The following is a 22250-nucleotide window of genomic DNA, read 5'->3' as shown; positions in this document are numbered from 1 at the left end:
CCTATCACCCTCACCTTGACCTCCTTCCACCTTTTGCATTTCCAACGCTCCTCCCCCAAGTCCCTCCTCCCTACCTTTTATCTTAGCCTGCTGGACACACTTTCTTCATTCCTGAAGAAGGGCTCATGCCCGAAACATCGATTCTCCTGCTGCTTGGATGCTGCCTGATCTGCGCTTTTCCAGCAACACATTTTCAGCTCTGATCTCCAGCATCTGCAGTCCTCACTTTCTCCTCCTCCAGTGATTCCCAATATTACAGATACCAGTCTTCAACCAATTCTATTTACTGCACATATATTAAGAAATGGTTGGAGGAATTGGATACTGCAAAGGCAATGGGCCCTGACAACATTCTGGCAATAGTACTGAAAACTTGTACTCTAGAACTTGCCACTCCCTAGCCAAGCTGTTCCAGTAGTTACAATACTGGCATTTACTCAACAATGTGTCAAATTGCCAAGGTGTGCCCTATACACACAAAGCAGGACAAATCCAATCTGGCCAATTACTGCTCCGTCAGTCTCCCCTCAATTATCAGTAAAGTGATGGAAGGTTCCATCAATGATGCTATTAAGCAGCACCTGCTCAGCAACAACCTGTTCAGTGACGCTCGGTTTTGGTTCCGCAAAGGCCACTTAGCTACTGACATCATTATAGCCTTGGTTCAAACGTGGACAAAAGAGCTGAATTCTAGAGGTGAGAATGTCAGCCCTTGACATCAAGACCACATTCTACTGAGCTAAACTGAAATCAGTAGGAATCGGGGAGCAAATACTCTGCTCTGCTGGTCAGGGTTATACCTGGCACACAAGAAGATGGTTGTTGTTGAAGGTCAATGTTCTCAGCTCCAGAACATCTCTCTAGGAGTTCCTCAGGGTAGTGTCCTAAGCCGAATCATCTTCAGCTGCTGAATCAATAATCTTCCCTCTATCATAAGGTCAAACTTGGGGGTGCTCGCCAATGATTGCGCAACGTTCAATATCATTCACAAATCCTCAGATTCTGAAGCAACCCTTGATCAAATGCAGCAAGATCTGGACAATATCCAGGTTTGGGTTGATGAGTAGCAAGTAACATTCCACACAAACCATCTCCAATAAGAGACAACCTAACCACACCCTCTTGACATAGATTACTGAATCTCCCACGATCAATATTCTTGGAGTTATCAATGAGCAGAAACTTGATTGGACTCAGCACACAAACACAGTTACAAGAGCTGGTGAGTGGCTATGGATGCAGTGGCAAATGACTCAGTGTGTCCATGATCTACAAGGCACAAGCCAAGCATGTTATGGAATGCTCCCCACTTGCCTAGATGAGTGCAGCTCCAATTACATGCAAAAAGGTTAATACCATCCAAGACAATGCTGCCTGAGTGGTTGGCATACACAAGCAATCCATTCCTTCCTCCATGAATGCTCAGTAGCAGCAATAAAAGCTATATATAAGATGCACTGCAGAAGTTCAAAGATCCAGACCCACAATCGTTTCCATGGACTTCAGTAAGGGGGTCGACAAGGTTCCCAATGGGAGACTGGCAAGGTTAGATCTCATGGAATACAAGGAGAACTAGCCATTTGGATACAGAACTGGCTCAAAGGTAGAAGATAGAGGTTGGTGGTGGAGGGTTGTTTTTCAGACTGGAGGCCTGTGACCAGTGGAGTGCCACAAGGATCGGTGCTGGGTCCTCTACTTTTTGTCATTTACATAAATGATTTGGATGCGAGCATAAGGGGTACAGTTAGTAAGTTTGCAGATGACACCAAAATTGGAGGTGTAGTGGACAGTGAAAAGGGTTTCCTCAGATTACAACAGGTTCTTGACCAGATGGGTCAATGGGCTGAGAAGTGGCAGATGGAGTTTAATTCAGATAAATGCGAGGTGCTGCATTTTTGGAAAGTAAATCTTGGCAGGACTTATACACTTAATGGTAATGTCCTAGGGAGTGTTGCTGAACAAAGAGACCTTGGAGTGCAGGTTCATAGCTCCTTGAAAGTGGACTCGCAGGTAGATAGGATAGTGAAGGAAGCGTTTGGTATGCTTTCCTTTATTGGTCAGAGTATTGAGTACAGGAGTTGGGAAGTCATGTTGTGGCTGTACAGGACGTTGGTTAGGCCACTGTTGGAATATTGCATGCAATTCCTGTCTCCTTCCTATCGGAAAGACGTTGTGAAACTTGAAAGGGTTCAGAAAAGATTTACAAGGATGAGAAAAGATTTACAAGGATGTTGCCAGGGTTGGAGGATCTGAGCTGTAGGGAGAGACTGAACAGACTGGGGCTGTTTTCCCTGGATCGTCGGAGGCTGAGGGGTGACTTTATATGGTTTACAAAATTATGAGGGGCATGGATAGGGTAAATAGGCCAAGTCTTTTCCCTGGGGTCAGGGAGTCCAGAACTAGAGGGCATAGGTTTAGGGTGAGAGGGGAAAGATTTAAGAGATCTAAGAGGCAACATTTTCACAGAGGGTGGTGCGTGTATGGACTGAGCTGCTAGAGGAAGTGGTGGAGGCTGGTACAATTGCAACATTTAAGAAGCATTTGGATGGGTATATGAATAGGAAAGGTTTGGAGGGATATGGGCCGGTTGCTGGCAGGTGGGACTAGATTCAGTTGGGATATCTGGTTGGTATAGACGGGTTGGATAGAAGGGTCTGTTTCCATGCAGTACATCTCTATGACAAGGGCAGCAGATGAGTGGGAACAGCGCCACCAGCAAATTTCCCTTCAAGCCACTTGCCATCCTGACTTGGAACATATCTCCATGTATTCATTGTGACTGGGTCAAAATCCTGGAATTCCCTCCCAAAAGGCACTGAGAGTCAACATACAAGCCTGTGGACTGCAGTCATTCAAGAAAGCAGCTCACCATCACCTTCTCAAGAGCAACAAGGGGTGGGCAATAAATGCTGGCAAGCCAGCCATGTCCATATTTCACGAGTGAATTGGAGTAGGGTCCACAAATATCCCCACCCAGCACATCCATACAAAACCTGAGGCTGTAGTATTTGAAATAGTTCTTCAGCCAGAAGTACCTAATACATGTTCCATCTCTACCTGCTCCTCCTCAGGTCATTAGCTCTGTAAATGCCAGCCCTCAACCACTTCAAGTCACTCCATGTGACCCATAAAAAGCTGAAGGCCTCTGGATACAGCAGAAGCTATGGGCTCTGACAATAGTCCTGCCATAGTACTGAAGATCTGTGTTCCAGAATTAACTGCACTACTGATCACTACAGCACTGGCATCCACATGAAGATGTGAAAAAATGGCCAGTTATGTGCTGTCCACAGAAAGCAGGACAAATCCAACCTTGCCCATTATTCTCATCCCTCTTGATTTCTAGCAAAGTGACTGATGGAAGGACTCATCAACTGTGATGTCAGGTAGCACTTGTTGAGCACTAACCTGCTCACTTACATCAGTTTGGGTTCTGTTATGGTTAACACATTTGACCTCATTACATTTTAGGATTAAAATCCTAAAACACCGACCCTAACAGCCTAACCCCCTCCCAATGTTCTTCATTCCCTCCAACTACTACAATTAGAGGTAGGCAATAAACAATGGCTTAGCCAGTGACACCCATTACAAAAAAAAGATCAAAACCAAATCCAATCTTGTTCAGACCTAATATCCACATGTGTTCCAACAGAAGTCACTATACTGCCACTTGTGTTCACTGACTCACCATAGCTTAATGTAGTGAGGGTTTTACCACTACATAGATGGCCAAAACAATGTAAACAGTATCTACACATGTAACTAGTCAGAAAATCTAATTGCACAGTGTTTGTCAAGGGGATTAAAACCAAGAACAGTTTACAGTGCACTGAACAACTTTGGAAGGTGGAGCATTTGTTTTCATAGTGGCTGAGTACATCGGGCAATGATTTACTTATCAAATCATTCGAACTGTTATATCTAAACTTTGTAAGTAACTTTTTAAAGAAACCTGACTTATTGCTAGATCTAGATGAAAGCATTCATTTGCAATGCCAGAGCTACCAGTGTGTAACAGCAAACATTCCTCTGTAAAGCTCATCCTATTGCAGTCAGACTGGGGGTGGTGGTGTAGTGGTAATGTCAGTGGGCTAATTATCCAGGGAGTTGAGGTCAGTGTTTTGGGGCATGGGTTCCAGTCCCACCATAGCCGCTGGTAAAGTGAGATTCTGATCGTAAATCTGGAATTGAAAGTTAATCTCAATATACCATGAAAATCTCATTGATCATTGTAAATTCATCATTTAGTTCACTTATGCTGGTTAGGGAATAACATCTGTCAGCTTTATTTGGTCTGGCTTACATGTGACTCCAAACTTTCAGCAATATGGTTAGCTTTTAATTATCCTCTGAAAAACTTAGCAATTCACTCAGTTCAGGAGCAATTGGGCTTGGTTCACCATTTTTAGCTGGCCTTACTAGTTGCACCCATATTCCATTGAGAGAATAAAAGAAATGCACTTACCACCTTATAGCATGGAAATGGGCCATTCAACTTATCGGCTCTGCACCGATTCTCTGAAGAGCATCCCACCCTATCCCCGTAACCCTACATTTACCATGGCTAACCCAGCTAGCCTGCACAATTATTTAGCATTGCCTATCCACTAATTTGCAAATCTTTGGACTGTGAGGGAGAAACCGGACCATCTCAAGGAAACATATGCAGACAGTGGGAGAATGAGCACATTTATCACAAATTGTCACCCGAAGCTGGAATTGAACTCTAGTCCCTAGCGCTGAGGCAGCAGGGCTAGCCACTGAGCCTTAGCATTCTTAGTCTGTTTTGTTTTTGCATTAGGTCATGGCCATAGTCACTCGCTGTTTAACGGAGGAATTCCTGGACTGAATCATGGACACAGTCATGGAGAGCACGGGCACAGTCATGGGCACAAATCTTTACATAGTCATGATCATAGCCATGGACATGGGCATTCCCATTCTCAGGAGCACTATTACGGTGAGTTATACAGTGCAAGTTCTACATGTATGCTTTATTGCCAATGAAAGTGTTTGATTTCTGTCCTTGGTTTATCTTCAGTTATGATCCAATGATCTCATCTCCATTAATGTTTTCAACGACATGTAATGTCTTCAAATGCTTTTACTTTGTGTGTCAAGTGTCATGTGATTGATGCTTATGAAACACACTTGAGGTAACAAATGGTTTCATATTTACTGTTGTGCACTGTGGCTGATTTCTGAAATGTTGACTAGGGATCTTCTACGTGAGCAAGTAGTTCTAATTATGTTTACCTGGCTTACTCCCATGCTTCTGAAACTCCTTTTCATTTGAATTCTTGCTTAAACCCTTCCAATAATTTGAAGCCCAATATTGCAGATTGTAATTCTGATTTTATATGGGCTCACCATTGTACCTTGGCTATGGTGTTCCGATCCAGAGAGAACCTAGGATAAACCTTTTTTTTTAAACAGTCTTATCAAACTAAAATGCTTATCTAAATGTTCTGTGAAGCATGTGCATCCAATTTTCTGTGCTGGAGGTACACAAAGTTGGTATCTAAATCAATATGTGATCTTGGTTTGGAACCATATGCAATATGAAGACTTGGTATATTTGTCTCTGAACTTGAAGGCAATTTAAAATTGCCTTCAATGGCCCAGTAGATAAATACATGATGGGATGCTGAGTCACACAGACTTGGGTTACTCACAGGTGTTTGAACTGATTTTGTTCAGCACCATTACTTCCAGTTTGTTGTGCATCTATCTACAGCATGGGAGTGGACAAATTGGTTCAGATTTTTGTTCTTGGTATTTGTCTTGTGAATATACTCACATGTAAATGTTTAGGAAGAATTTGTTTTGAATGGTCTTCCGATGTTAACTGTCTAACTATACATACCAAATGGCTTTATAAATAAGGTTTTTGGAAAATTGGTGATCCACACACAATCATGTATCAGGACAAACCAATGTCTTAAGAACCAGAAGGGACAAAATTATATTGAAGTTATTATCATAGAATAGCTGCAAAACAAAAAGAGGCCACTAAATTATCATGTCTCTGGTGGATCTCCTGAAGGTGCAATTTACCTTATGCCAATTCCATGCTTTTTCCCCTATAGCCTTTGCAATATTTTCCTTTGAGATTGCAATCCAATTCCCTTTTAGAAAGTTGTGATTGACCTGGCCTCTGCCACATTCACAGACACTGCATTCCAGATCTTACCTACTGTTTGGTAAAGTCTTCTTTTGAGACAGCCAAGTTTGTAGTTTACAGCTGATGATTTCAAGCATATTTCCAACTATTTTGTGATTTTTACCCATGTTTATTTTGGGTCTGTCAATGGAAAAACATCCAGTTCTTGTATGTTTTTGCCCCAGAAAATTATGATGTAAATGCATCTTTCCATTTATGTGCATTTTTTAACCATTTGCATAAAATTATCCACTTCATAATCTTCCTGTTGCTGGGACATTTCGGAAGTCAAATAGTACTAGCGGCGTACTTTAAGTTAACAGCTAAGAGAAATTTATCTCCATTTCCTCTCATTTTACAAATTTAACTGAAAATATTCTTTCACTTTTTTTCTATTCTAAGTATGGTTTACTTAATCCAGCTGTGTGATCCGTAATGTGCACTTGCTGATAGAGGCATCGTTGCACAGGGAGAGGCCAGTTGACTCTTCGATTCTATTTATTGATTTTAAGTTGTCTGAATGGTTTTTTTCATGAAGCAATATCTGAAATATTATTGCTATAGTCTAAGAAAATAGACATCAAGATTTATATGCCACAAAATCTGCTCTTTGGCATCTCCTGAAACTTAGTTATAGAATTACTTTGTAACTCGCTATCTTCTATCAATGCATGTGTTGCACTTTAATAATTATAGATAACTATATTTTTCTGTGCAGAAAATTACCAGTGTGATACACTAGAAGCAAAAGGATCCAATAAACAGATTTTAGAAGGTTTGTGAATTGATTGATTATTTTGTCATAAAATTGTCACTAACTCAAGCTGACTTTATTATTCTTTATTACAAAAGCTGATGAGCAGGCAAAGACCATTTCTTCTCTATGGATGTAGGGTTGCTCACTGAGCTGGAAGGTTTGTTTTCGGCATTTCATCACCATACTAGGTAACATCTTCAGTGAGCCTCCTGAAAACCCAAAGAAACTCAAACATATAAATAGAAAGCAGGCTACACCACCAGTGCTTCATTCAGAAGCTCCTTGAACATGTTACCTAGTATGGTGACGAAACGTCTGAGAATGAACCTTCCAGCTCTGTGAGCAAACCTACATCCAGAATCTCGACCTGAGCTACAAATCTTCTCAAAACTTTATTTTCTATCTCAAAATTTAGGAGGCCTTGATAATATTTTTAAATCAAAGATGGTATTGCACTGGAGTATGCATAATTTCAACTCATTTTTCTCATTTGTAGGAGTTTTTCTGCATATTGTTGCAGACACACTTGGCAGTATAGGTGTAATAATATCTGCCCTTCTGATGCAGAACTATGGCCTTATGATAGCAGATCCTATCTGCTCTATGTTGATTTCCTCCCTTATAGGAGTAAGGTGAGTAACTTCAGGTTTCTATTCTTCTCGATTGACGTATATTTTTGAGAGTTGTTGCAAGATGGTGTGGAATCAAATTGTGACTCATGTAGTTAAATAGGACAAAAGCCTTAAGACAAGCTGACTAAATATGGTTGAAGTATATGGGGACAGGGACATGGAGTACTCTCTTGACAATTCAGTTAAAATCTCTGTCATTCCTTTTATTATCATTATAATAAGACATTCATGCACTCAGCTCTTCTTTCCTGCCACCTGACATTGGATAAAAGATGTTGGACTCCATTGCCCTACAGCTTTGTTCTTCAAAAATGCTGAAATCTTCCTACATAAATCCCATTAGTTAGATTGCTTCCCTTAACTTTTTCCTGACCTCTACATCAATCCATATTCCCATTTACCTGTTTGATCTTTAACCTTCAACTTTCATTACGTTTTTTAAACTTATAAATAAGGTTGCATTAAAACTTCGAAAAGTAAATTTGTTGGTGGAAGTCCAAGTCAGTAAACAGTTGTAAGGGCAGAGACAGGAGTAGGAAGGAATATTGATTTGCTTGTTCCAGCTGTTTAATTAAGTCATTGATTTTTCTGTATTAGTTGCTTCATTTTTTATATATCCATTTGTTGAATGGTGTTTACTTTTGTCAATATCTGAAATTTCTATGTTAAATAAGATATTAAACATAATGTATTTCACAATGAATTTAAACTTGTATGTGCTTTCCTTGATTTCTTGGAATGTTTAATTACCATTTTCTCTACATCCCATCCTCCCAAATTTCTTGGTCCCCTATTGGTTTGTGTTCCTTGCTTGTTTTGTTGTAAAACCTTGAGCATTCCTCACAGCCGCCCAACCTGCTAGTTTCTTAACAAATTTCTTGCCATCAGTTTTCTCTCCCTAAAACAAGGAAATAGATTTCCTACTGATGTGCCAGCCACTAACAGTCCTATGTTAACGCAATTTGGAGCTTTTATTTCATTTGTCAACTTGCTGCAGACACAAAAGCATTTTAAAGGTGCTTGTCTGTTCATGGGTCTCAATGTTACCCTTCCCATAGTGAAGATTCTGAAGGATGCTGAATGAAGCTGAGGTCAAATTCTGTGTCTCTAACCCTGTTCTATAAATTCATCTGTTTCTCGATCCTGCAGCTTCTGTTACCTATACCCACTGAGGCAAACCATTTCCACAGTACTTTGGTATTGTGATTCCTGCTTCAATATTTCCAGGTCTAGAGGTTTCCCCATACCTGAGCTAAGTACATACAACTTCCCTTTGCAGAACTACTTGCAAACTGCCTGCTGTTACTCTCAGGCCTCAAACTTCCCAGTATTCCCAAATGTTAGCAACCTTTTTACTCCTATAGTTCTTTATATTCCACCCATATTTAAACACTGTTCCCAATGCCTGAATCTACTTTTCATTTACCTTGAGATAGTGAGAGCTCCCTTCCTCATTGATCCAGGATTTAGAGTTCTCATTTACATAACTCTTCCAGTTTGTGGCATGCTCCTTATTTCTGGTCACTGTTCCCTGAAAATGTTATGTATTGTATCCAGTCTTACTTTCGTGATTCATTTTTGTCATAGCCTCAAAGTGTAAATGCATTCAAGTTTTATAATTTACCACAAACTTCAGTTCTCTGTTCCTGTATTGAAGTTGTGTGGAAAGAACGGCAGAAAAGCAATGTTGCAAACAACAAAAATGGCTATTACCACTAGGAGGGGCTCAAGTTAAGGCTTGCGTCAAAATTAAAAGCAAAGCATTTAAAGCTCGCAGCAGGTCTTCCAACTGTATAGACAAGGGAGGATAATATTTTGATTTTAGAACTCTGGAGACATCTTAATGTTTAGACTGAAATGTTTAGATTTGAGGTCTACTCTAAAGTATTGAGGCAGTCAATCTTTTGCTGGTCTATTGCTAACACTTGTTCTGCTCTGGGAATAGCCTAACTTGTACTGTTTTGAGTTCTTTGGCTCAGGCTGTTCCTACGTTTCATCCATATAGATTCTACTTCATAGCCTTCTGAGATCAGATCCTTTCTCTCCGACCTTGTTATGCCATTCTTTTACTATTAAACTATCTCTCTTCCTTTTCATTCTGCCTAATGTTTCTGAAATATTGTGTACCTTGGAATATTTATTTCTCAACCTCGATCATGGAGAGGAGAAAGATATAAAAGGGACCTAAGGGGCAACTTTTTCTCACAAAGGGTGGTGTGGATATGAAATGACCTGCCAGAGGAAGTGGTGGAGGCTGGTACAATTGCAACATTTGAAAGGCAGCTGGAAGGGTTTAGAGGGATATGGGCCAGGTGCAGGCAAATGAAATTAAATTAGGTTGAGATATCCAGTCGGCATTGATGAGTTGGACTGAAGGGTTTGTTTCCATGCTGTACATCTCTGACCTTGCAGACATGTCTATGTAATGGTGATTAAATTTAAAACCATTTAAATTTCAACTTTTTTGTGTTTCTTCAGCTCGGCTCAAACTTTTTAAGAAAGTACAATAAAATTAGACCAATTTGGTACGAAAGGGAAATCTGCTTCACAAATTTTAGTTTTCTTTTGAGCACGTATCAAGAAGTGTCGATAAAGAAGAACCAGTGTAAATAGTATACCTGGTAAGATGCCACAGAGATTAATGGGCAAGATAAGACAACATAGAGTTAGTGTAATACATTAGCATGGCTAGAGCAGTGATTAACAGACAGAAGTCTAAATGTGGCACCTGCAAGTCGTCAGGTTGTGACCAGTGGGCTAGCTATTCTAGTCAGGAACGGTAAAACATCGGTGCACAATTGGAAGATAGGGGCTGACCATTTCTGACAGAGATGAGAAGTGACTTGAAGGAGCTGTGAACCTTCAGACTTCACTACCTCAGAGGGTTGTGGATGTTCTGTTAAATACTTTTAACCTTGATACAGACCTCTGTCTCAGGAAGTTAAGCAATATGGTTAGGGGCAGGAACATGGAGTTAAAACCCATAATCGTATTGAATGGTGGACCAGACTTACCAGGCTATATTACTAACTCTTGCCTTCTAAAGTAGGTTGAACCTGTATTGTAATTTCATGGATGTTCATGTTCCTTTACTTGAATTAAGCATGTATCTAGGTTGATACTGCACCATTTCATTACTGAATTGCAGTATTTTCACATTGTTTTGAGGAGATGTTAAACTGAAATCTGAACTCTTTATGAAAATAGCCACATAAAATCTGAATAATCTGAAGAGCGTGTAGCCCTTGGTGTCCTGGCCAACATTCATCCTTTGACCAAGAGTACCTAAAATAGATCGAAAGTTAACTTAGTTTTTGTGGCATCTTACAGTACAGAAATCGGTTGCTGTATTATTATAAATCTTAACTTCCCAAGTAATTAATTGGTGTGAAACCTTTGCAACTTCTTGAGAAATTGAGAGTGGTAATTTTAAATGCAAACTTTCCAGAAATAATTCAGTTAAATTTCATCTAGCTTTTTGGCCATTTATTTTCCAATAAAAATGAGGCTGTGTTTTAAATTTAACTTGTTGCCTTCATTGTACTTGGTATCTCCATCACGTGACTTGAATTTAGTAATTTCACCAGGCATTCTCACATTGTCATTGAGAGAATTTTAAGCAAGTCAACTTCATTTAATGTGCAGTGCTGAAGTCATTGATGACCAGGTCATCATACTACTGTTGTATAACTCACCAACATATTTGGAATATTTTAATTGTGCTGCTAGATGATTTTCAGTACAAGCAAATGTCAAAAATCCTCAATATTCAGACGATTTGCTGAAACCCTGTAGACAACACTGGTACCCCTGTTGAAAATTTAAAATAAAAACTAGATCACTTAATCATAAGAAATTAATTTGACTGCATGACTCCTACTGCTACTGTTTCTTGGCAGAAACCGTATTCTCCCTTGTTTTGAGCGCATCTGATTTGTTTTCTATCTTGCGTACAGGTGTCTTGTTTTCTTCTTTTTCTTGCACGTGCAACTCTCACACTTGTTAGGCTTGCCTTTATCTTGATTTTTTGAATTGTTTAAAATCAGGATAAAATTTAAAGTAATTGAATTTGTAAAACATGTGACCTTTTGGAACCAATTAAGCAATCTGTCTGCATTTTTTTCTTCCTCGCACTCTCCCAGACACACTCATGCAGACAGGCAGGCATGCACTCACTCTCAAATAAGTAACTCAATCTGATTAATTTTTCAGAGTAGATTCTGAAGCAGGAGTAACATATTTGGGGAGAGCTAATTTCCATACATTTCTACCCTTTTTCTCAGCAGGCATAACCCCAGGTAATTGTGTCCCAAAAAGAAATAATTTTTTAAAATTTGAAGTAAAAACCATTTTGGGAAATGGCATTTAGCTTATAATGTCTGCTTCCTTATTAATTAATACATTAATGAGAGACTTAACCAAATATTCCTCCCACCTTCTTCTCACCCCTCCTCTCAACATTCCAACTGTAATTTTTCTCATGTCTGCAGCCAAGCTAGAATCATTACGCTAAGTAAGGCCACGTTCAAAAAGTAAATGACTTTCAGCTGTTGCACAGTACAGCAGCTGTGTCCTTCTAGTATTTTCCCACATAGGGGCTGGCAGTTCCCTGTCTTGGCTAATCAGGATATGATGTGATGGTGTAAAGAACTTTCTTGTAAAATTGTGCATGTTTGTGTGAGTGGGGCAGCAATTATTGCACAAAGGAGCAGAGTGCTGCAATGTGAATCTCCTTTGACTATGCACACCTTGCGAGTGCTCTTTCTCGTGTTATGAAATGTTGGCTCTTTTTTTGGAGTAACTAATGTGGGAGTAAATCACCTTTTAGGACAGTTGGGTGAAGAGTGAGAAGCAAGGAACCGAGAAACAGTAATAGTCCAGGTTAACTTTTATGAACAAATCAAACTCTGTTCATTTGTTATCTAAGCCCCTATCTGAGGTTTATAACTACCTGTTCCATTAAGTATTTGCGTTTCTTTGTAGCATCCAATTTTCCTTGTTTCTTTGCAACATTTTAATATCTTGAAGGGGCTGTATAAAGCTCAGCAACTGGAATAGTCAAAGGAAGTTAACCTTATTCTGAGAAATAATCAATTCAACCAATTTAACTGCTCATTAGAATTGTTAATCCTCCTATGAAATTTAATGACAATAATCAGCTGAGGCAAATGAGCTTTAAACCCCAACCTCCTGCGTTTTCATGAAAATTTGGCAGTTGAATTTTTTTTCATTCCTTACATCACTTTTTTAAATAATGAATTCAGAACCTTTATGCTGGTTCACATGCAGAACTCACTGCTGTAATTAAGGTGGTTGCTATCGTTTAAGTGGAAGGTGGACACGTATAACAGCAGATGAGGGAGAAGGAATAGAATGATAAATTTACTACTTAATACAACATCTCTGAAACAAGTGGGACTTGTACCCAGACCGTAAGGCCCAGAGTTGGAAAGTTACCACTGTATCACAAGAGCCCTTCATGCATTACTTTTAGATATTTTCTAATCAACCTGTTCAGAGATGTTACAGACCTCAGGAACAGGTAAGGCTTGAACCCAGGCCTCCTGGCTCAGAGGTAGGGGCCCTACATGTTTAATTTTGTAACTAATTGTTCCAATTAGTTAATGGCTTGAATGTACGGAGATCTATAATATGAAGAAAGAATGACATGGTGTGAGGCATTAGCCAGAATAATGATTCACACCTCTGAAATTTCTTTTTTTTTGTCATTTTGTTTTCTGTTATCATTGTGGTGAGGAAAGTCTCTGTGCAAAAAACAAAGGTTATTCTATGTTGGTCCTAAGAAAACTTCAAAGTTAGCACATTTTCTTTTTTAAATCCATTTTCTGGGTCATAATTGACCAACCTTTGGTATTACTTTGAACATAAATGTAAGATATGAATATCTATTTTATTCCTACAGTTAATACAGATACAAATTGAATCACATCAATATAATTAGGACTTTGGTCCATATGTATTTTAGCTATAGTTTAAAAAGATCCTGCCCCTGAAGTCTGGGTCAGACAGCATTGCATGTGCAAAGTGTCACACATCAATAGGCTAGATTCGTGGACAGTTCAAGTAACCATTTATCTGTAATCTTTACACATCAAAAACTATTATGTTTGCACTACACTGTGACAGCAGCCATGTTTCCATTGACTTGGTTTGATTCCTGGTGCTCTTGCCTTAAGGTTAAAATTCTTGTCTGGCCAACATTTAACCTTCAGCCAGTAATATGGAAAACTGACTGACTGGTCATATCTATTTTGGATCCTCGCCATGCTTATGCTCACAGCTATATACCTGTGTTATAATGGGCTACACTTCAAAAGTACTTAATTGGCTGTAATGTATGTTGATTGTGAAGTGGCATGGAGTGCTGTGCAGTGCAGTTTAAACTCTATTGTGTCCTCATTTCTTTCAATTTCTGTAGTATATCAGACTGTGCACCCCAGAATTTATTACAAACATGTTTGTGTCCAACTTTCTTTCACTCCACAAATGGTGGCCATCCTTTCAGTCTCCTGGGTTGTGTGCTATAAATTTCTCTCCTTCTATATCTGGCTCCATCTCCTTTTAAGATTCTCATTTTCAAAGCTCCAACTTAACCAAACAGTTGTTCATGTGTCCTAATATCTGATGCATAGAGGTGTGCAGCATGGAAACCAACCCTTCAGTCTAACTCGTCCATGCTGACCAGGTACCCTATATTAATCCAGTCACATTTGCCAGCACTTGGCCTATATCTCCCTAAACCCTTCCTATTCATGAACCCATTCGGATCTTTTAACTCTGTTCATTATTTGAATTGTGTATCTCTGAACATTTTGCATCTTTCTAAACAAAACCAAGTTGAAAATGTGTCCTGCCTCATTGTGACACATGATCAACTTTGATAATGGTGCTCCCAGCACAGCACCTTTTTAATATGTTTGATTTTTGCCAGTTTTTTTAGCCATTTGATAGCTAGTGAATTGCCCATTTCTTTTTGTTCTTAGTTTTGCAAAATTTCAAATAGCTTTCAAGTTTAAAGTTCTTTTAAATGTAATTTAAATGTGATAAGAAAATGTAATTCCAGGTTAGAATTGAGTATTTGAAGACTGGAAAAAGTGGAACATAAAGTGCTATTTCTACCAGTGCTATAAATCTGCATTGTTCTAAATGTTATGCAGTTTCACATCATACTGTGGTCTTGATTTGGAATGAAACTTGTAGTTCCTCTGTTAAAGTTGATTGCACATGTATCTGGGGAAGTCAAACCAGTATAAACAATGTCAGCGAAATTCCTGGGCACCTGGTGCTTGAATGGTAAAAAGCATTGCTTGTGTTTGACTGATGACTTGAAGTTGTCTGTCATGTGAAGTGGATTAGGACAATGTTTTGGGAAATATACTAATTGTTCTCAAATTGAATCAAATGATCTTGTCAGAGGTAGAGACCTGAATGGTGTAAGGATTAGATACTAGTACTCCCTTCACAGTGTTGGCTTTATTCGCAGAGTTAAAGCATGAATCTTCTATGACCTATCCTTTGGAAGTGCTGGTACAAAATGCAGTGCAAAATGCATTTTGATTTAAAGCAATATGATAAGTAAGCTGTGAGGAGGTCACAAGGAGTCTGTAAAGTATTTAAACAAGTTAAGTTAATGGGTAAGACTTGGCAAGTGGAATATTGCTTATACTATGTTAAATCATTCACTTTGGTAGGATAAATAAAAATGCAGAATACTTTTGAAATGGTCAGACCCAGACTTTGTTGATATCCTGGTCCATGAATCTCAAAGTTAACATGCCAGTATAGCAAGCAATTAGGCAGGCAATTGATGATTTTGTTTCTACAATGATTACAGTATCAGTGAAGATGTTTTACCACGATTAAATAGGGCCTAATAAGACTTCACCTGGAACACTGTGTGAAGGTTCAGCTCCTGTAATTAAGTGTTTGTGTTTGCCTTTTGAAAGAGGGTACACTGAAAGTCAATAGACTGGCTCAGAGGTGAGCGATTAATAGTATGAGGGATGTAGCATTGACAAAGCCTACTTCCTTGAAATTTGAAGAATGCAAAGTGACCTAATTGATATGCAAAATTTGTAAAAGGTTTGGCACAATAGGTGCTAGTTGTATGTTTATCTTGGTTAGGGAATCTGGAATTTGGGTCAGTGTGTGATGGGCTCAGTTATTGCCTATTTAAGACAGATGAACAGGTTTTTGGGTATAAAGAAGAAATAATATGAATTATGTGGAGGTGAAGGAGAGTAGCCTTGATCTTCCTGAAGAGCAGAGCATGCTAGAAGGGTTTAATATCTTTGATGTCAATTATGCATGGAATCCATTCAGAGTCATATAATATTAATCAGGTCTTCCTGTGCTTTTCTAGATTGCCTTCTCTAAAAGTTCTGTAGCTGAAGCAAGTTTAAATTAGCTCATTAAAATTTGGTATTTGAACAAACTACTCTTTATTTTTGTTATTAGAATCCCCATTTTAATTCTGACCTGTCTTGCATGAAATCTGCAATTCTTGCTTCCTGTGTATCACCCATGTGACTCTGGGGTGGGCTAAACATGGTTCATATCAGCACCGATGATAGAAGCTGAAAGAGGAATGAGATTCTGCAGGCAGAGTTTAAAGTGCAGTTGAGAAGCAGGAGCTAGTAGATGATAATCTCTGTGATTTTACAGAAATGGATAAGAGTTTGTGACAAGAAAGAAGGATTCTGGCATTGGAGCTGTTTCTGGGGAAGGTGGGACTTATAAACTGGACAGATTCCACTTCTGTAGGGCTTGAGAGAGTGGAGTGGAGGATTGCTGTTTTTGGGCAGTGTGAAAATGGTCAGGCAGAGGATGAAAATTTGAGTTAATTCAGAATGAATAAAAGTTGGAAATGGAATGCAGAAATTTATTAAGTGTTCAGAATGCAAGGGATATGTATGCTAAAAATAACAACAAGGTATCAAATCTTGGATAGGGCAGATGAGCTAGGTGTGCAGATTGGTACATGGAATATGCTACAGCTTTTATTGAGTCTTGGCGTGAAAATAGGGCAGGAAATGGCATTTCAGTATTCCGAGTTACAATGTTATCATGTCAGGTTGAAGGGCAAAAAGAAGGGATGTGTAATTTTTTAAAGCCACCTTCATAACTGAAGAGGAATTATATGATAGAAGGATCATCAAATGAGGCCTTTTAAGTTGATTTGAACAAAACAAGAAAAAAAAAGCGCAATCACTTTGCTGGAATTTTTTCTAACTTGTTCATGGTATGTGTACATTGCTGGTTGGGCCAACATGTGTTGCATATGCTTAGCTCCCCATGAACAGAGTGGTTGCTAGGCCATTTCAGAAAACACAGAAGAGTCAGCTACATTGCTGTTTGTCTCGGATCACACGTAGGCAAGACCAGGTAGTTTCCTTCCCTATTGGGCATGCGTGAATCAGCTGGTTTTTGAACAATCAGCATTGTCATCATTAAATCTTTTAATTCCAAATTAATTTTATTAAATAATTCAGTCTTCAAATTCTTAGTCCAGTAACAAATACGACTGTGCCATCACCTCCCTAAATCTGTTCTAGGCCAATGAGAAGGGTGTCAAAGAGCATAGCAAAGGCTGAGAAATACAAAAACGAGGGGGCAGGGGAATTTCAATTACCCTAGTATTGTTTGGAATAGAATTAGTATGAAAGGTGGGCTTTTTTAACCAGAATGTAGATGATACAACTTGTGAATGGCTGGACATGATGAACCTAATGAATCTTTTTCTGTAAATTATCATTTCATAGTCCTAAGTGTTGTATAAATGCAAAGTATTTTAATATCAGAGTGGCTGCAGTTTTGTAAATCCATTTCTAACTGTAGGCAAGGTTGATTGTGCAGTTCACACTGCTTGTGATGTTACTTATATATTTTGATAAATGTCTTAAGTTAGAGCTAAATTATGCCTGCATTGCAGGAGTTTGATCAATGGAGAAGGCAAGAGAAATTACATTTCAAAATGGCTTCAATGTATAATGGTACCAAATTTCAGACATTGCATTTGCACTGTTGTGAAGAACTTCATTTGTTTTACAGAATTATAAGTTTCATGACTACAAGCTTACTTGTGACTTCCCGAGCCTTTAATTATATGATACTGAATTTAAAAACACTTCCTTTTGTGGTTTAGTGGTTGGGCAACACCCAGTTTCTCAGATTTGTAAGTTTGTCTGAAGCCCTGTGTTATATGGCAATAAGTTTTTTCAATGCTAGAAAAATATTGGTGTACTTGCAGTTTGGAATAAATGGCCATGATGTTTATCTTTAACGGTTGACTAAAGATTAATGTTTCACATTGTTAAAAGTACACAGTTTACAGCAGTTATGCCTTTTAGTAACATTAGCTGCTGCTGTTTTTAAATTGCTGTCTCATTTACATTCCTTTTTTTAAAAAAAAAAGTATTGATATACATTATTATTAACAGCCATCTGCTGTCAACAGATCTTTACATTCACAGAAAGGGTAAAGTGAAACCATTTTACATTTAGATTATTTTCCCAAAGTATGTCCAAGTGCTTCATTAAATCACCTGATATTTACGTGAGAGGTTTGGTAATTAGTGATATTGGAATTTTTACAATCCTAAGCCTTTAATGTTGAAATTTCTTTGAATTTCACATGCAATATATTGAAGCACTGTTGACCAAAATAATTTATTTGCTGATGCCATTCTGTGATTTACATTTAAATCTTGATAGAGGAGACTGCAATTTGTTGATCAAAGTTTTGGGTGTTTTGACACTATTGTGGCTAGAATTGATTTGATCAGATTGTTCTGATATTAGTGTAGACCAGAGGTGTGTGAAAGAGAGAGAGTAATGTAAAATGTGGAAATAATAGCCAAGTTTGATGGTTTAAAGATCTATAGAAACTTGCCAGAAATAAATGTTGTTAAAAGAATGTATTATAAATGTATGCCTGAAGAGTAATACAAAACTGCTTGATATCAAATCAGTGAAATGCTAAAGCAAGCAAATATGGAATATAGTGTTAGAATCAGAGATTATCTTAACATTTAATGTGTTTGTTAATGGAAAAGGAAATAACGAATATGTATAGGATTGACTTGTGGCAGACACTAATACAGACTAAAACCAAATGACCTCTTGCTATATTGCAATTTTTGTGTAATTGTATATGGTGATTTTCTACACCTAGACCTATTTTTTTTAAAATACATTCACAAATCATTAAGCATTGGAAAACACAAAAACCTATTCTTGGAAAAAGGAAGACAAGCTTGCTTGCAGCTTGAACTTTTGAAAACTTTTGCTGCAGAGGCGGCACTGACTGCATTTCAAGAGTGCATCATGTGTGGCCAATTCACAGAAAATAACTGGTAATCATTGTCTTACCAGGTTTCTCGTGTTTACTGGCCCAAGAATGTTTTAAATGAGTGGTTTTGGCCAGTTTTGTTGGTAAACTTGGTAGTGCAGAACTTGAGTGTTACTGAAAAAAGACAGATTTTGTCAAGACCTTCATATTGCACTCATCAGGATATTAACAAGAATTCCAAAGTAAAGGGGAGTAACGTTCTTATAGGTGTGTTTGTGAGTGGTGAAGAGGATATAAAGAAGCATCTAGGTGATTTAGAGGGATTTTAAGGGAAGATGATTGCCTAGTAGCATTATCATTGAACTATTAATTTAGAAACTCAGCTAATGTTCTGACCTGGGTTCAAATCCTGCCACAGCACATTTTTAAAAAAGCTGGAATTACAATTTATGGGTGACCATGAAACCATTGTCGATTGTCAGAAGAACCCAACTGGTTCACTAATGTCCTTCATGGAAGGATGTTTGTCATCCTTGGTCAGGCCGACATGTAACTCAGCAGTGTGGCTGACTCTCAGCTACCCACTGAAATGGCCTGTGAAGCCATTTGGTTCTCTTATAACTCTGAAGTCTCAACAAAGAAATGAAACAGCAAAAATGACCCTATAAGGGATGATTCTGAGACGATAACTATGTCCAAGGCACAGTGGAAGGGAGTTATCCTGGGAGTCCTCAATATTGACCCCCAAGACAATGAAGTCTCATGGCATCAAGTCAACATTGGCAAGAAGACCACCTGCTGATAATCGGGTACTGTACTTCCCTGGCTGATGAATTGGTACTCCTTGATGTTGAAGAACACTTGAAGGAAGCACTCAGGGTGGCAAGGGTGCAAACTGTACTTTGAGTGGATGCTTTCAATGTCCAACCAAGAGTAGCTCGGTAGCAACACTACTGATCGAGCTGGTCGGGTCCTAAACAATGCAGCTACTCAACTGGTTGTGGGCTGGTGGAGAAGGAACCAACAAGAGCAAAACATACTTGACCTCATTCTTATCAATCTGTTGGCCTCAAATGTGTCTGTCTATGACCATATTAGGAAGAGTGACAACCATGTGTTGCTTGTAGAAACAAAGTCCAGACATATTGAGAATAATGTCTGTTGTCCTGTGTGGTACTACGACCATGCTAAATGAGGCAGACTTCAAACAGATCGAGCAACTCAAGACTGGGCATATGTGAGGTGCTGTAATCAACACAATCTGCACATCATTGCCCTGCATTACTCCCACTTAATCATTACCATCAAACTTATATCTGATCAGATCTAAGCTCTGCAGTTCTGATTGGACTGTAACGAGCTGGGCTTTGCATACATGACATACTTGGACAATTTTCTACGTTGTATGGTAGATACCAATGTTGTAACTAGGAAAGCAGCAAATTTTGGAGCACAGATCTTCTATGATATTACCAGAATGCTGTCAAGGTCCATAGTTAGCACTGTGAAGGACAGTTGTAGTTGTCTTGGAGCTGAGATTACTGACCAACATCTCTGCAGGAATTCCGTGGGATAGTGTCCTCGGCCCAGCTATCCTGACCAGCTTCATAGATTACCTTTCCTCCATCATGAGGTCAGACTTGTGGGTGTCTGCCGACCATTACACTATGTTCACCATTCACAACTGTTCAGATGCTGAAACTGTGTAAGTTCAACCGCAACTAGATCTAGACAAAAAAGTCAGGCTTGGGCTGACAAGTGGAAGTTAACATTCACATCATATAAGTGCCAGGCAATGACCACCTCTGATGAGAGAAAATCTGACCACACCCTCTTGACATTGTGTTGTTGCCATCACTGAATCCCCCATTATCAACATCCTGGTAGTTGCCCTTGACCCAAAATCCAAATAGGCTTGCCGTATAAATGTGCACAAGAGAAGGTCAGAGGCTAGGAATGCTGCAGCAAGTAACTCATCACCTGACTCCACAAAATCTGTCCACTATCTACAAGGTACAAGGCGCAAGTCAAGAGTCTGATAGAATATTCTCCCATGACTAGATGAGTGCAGTTGCAACAACACGCTAGAAGCTTGACACCATCCAGGGTGCCATCAAGCCGGCTGCTTTTCCCTATCTACAAATATCCACTTCTACCACCGATGTTAGGTTGCAGTAGTGGATACTATCTACAAGATGCAGTGCAGAAATTCACCACCAAATATCCATAGACTGTACCTTCCAAACTCACAACCACATCCATCTAGAAGGACAGGGGCAGTAGACACATGTGAATACTACCACCTGCAACTTCCCCTACAACTACTTGCCATCCTGACTTGAAACCATATTGCTGTTCCTTCACTGTCGCTGCATGCAACTGTTGGAATTTCCTCTCTAAGGGCATTGCAGGTCAACCTTGAGCACATGGATTACAGCAATTCAAGAAGGCAGTTCACCATCTTAAGTACAACTAGGAGTGGACACTAAATGCTGGCGATGCACACAAACCATGAGTGAATTTTTAAAAACAAAGTTAGGATTGCAAGTGTATGGCAGATTAGAAAAATGTGAAGTTGTTTACTTCAGTTGAAGAAATAAAATGCCCATGTTATTTAAATGGTAATAAATTAGAAGACGCTGATATACAAGGGCAGCCAAGTTCTTTTGTACACTGTTCACTTAAAGCAATCATGCAAGTGCAATAAGCAGTTAGGAAGGTTTATCATCGCAAGAAGGTCTGAGGACAAGAGCAAGGAATTTGAAGTACAGTTATACGGGGCCTTGAGACTAAAGCTGGACTATTATGTGCAATTTTGGTCTCTTTACCCAAGAAAAGATGTACTTACCAGAAAGCAGATGGTGTGATGGTTCACCACACTAATTATTCGCATGCAGGTTTGTTGTATGACTCTGGGTACAGGGTAAGACATTTTGGACAGGAATGAGAAAGTTCTTCAATCAAAAGGTGGTGAAGCTGTGGAACTCGCTACCAAGCAAAGCTGTTGAGGCCATTTTAGTGAGAGTGGTTTAGGAAAGAAAGAATTCTTTAGGATAAAGATCCCAACTGGTGTGGAAATATGGTATTGAGATAAAGGAGCAGCAATGATTTACGTTGAATGGCAGAGTGGGCTTGATGTGCAAAGTGACTTGCTCCTCCGTTTTAGAACATAGAACATAGAAGAATACAGCGCAGTACAGGCCCTTCGGCCCTCGATGTTGCGCCGATCCAAGCCCACCTAACCTACACTAGCCCACTATCCTCCATATGCCTATCCAATGCCCGCTTAAATGCCCATAATGAGGGAGAGTCCACCACTGCTACTGGCAGGGCATTCCATGAACTCACGACTCACTGAGTAAAGAACCTACCCCTAACATCTCT

At 39.1% G+C, this 22250-nt stretch overlaps 1 protein-coding gene across 2 annotated transcripts in view; it reads left to right on the top strand.

Annotated features, from left to right (window-relative positions):
- slc30a7 (solute carrier family 30 member 7) overlaps nt 1-22250 on the top strand; it is a 72540-nt gene that overhangs the window by 27137 nt on the left and 23153 nt on the right. For both annotated transcript variants that reach the window (XM_043699661.1, XM_043699662.1), the window contains exons 6-8: nt 4805-4963; nt 6885-6941; nt 7420-7555. In XM_043699661.1, coding sequence (XP_043555596.1) covers nt 4805-4963; nt 6885-6941; nt 7420-7555 — 352 coding nt within the window. The remainder of the gene's footprint in view (nt 1-4804; nt 4964-6884; nt 6942-7419; nt 7556-22250) is intronic.

This window comes from Chiloscyllium plagiosum, chromosome 11 (genome assembly GCF_004010195.1).
Source record: "Chiloscyllium plagiosum isolate BGI_BamShark_2017 chromosome 11, ASM401019v2, whole genome shotgun sequence".
Classification (NCBI taxonomy): Eukaryota; Metazoa; Chordata; class Chondrichthyes; order Orectolobiformes; family Hemiscylliidae; genus Chiloscyllium; species Chiloscyllium plagiosum.
The sequence above is the reverse complement of the archived record's forward strand: the minus strand, read 5'-3'. Positions and strand labels throughout refer to the sequence as shown.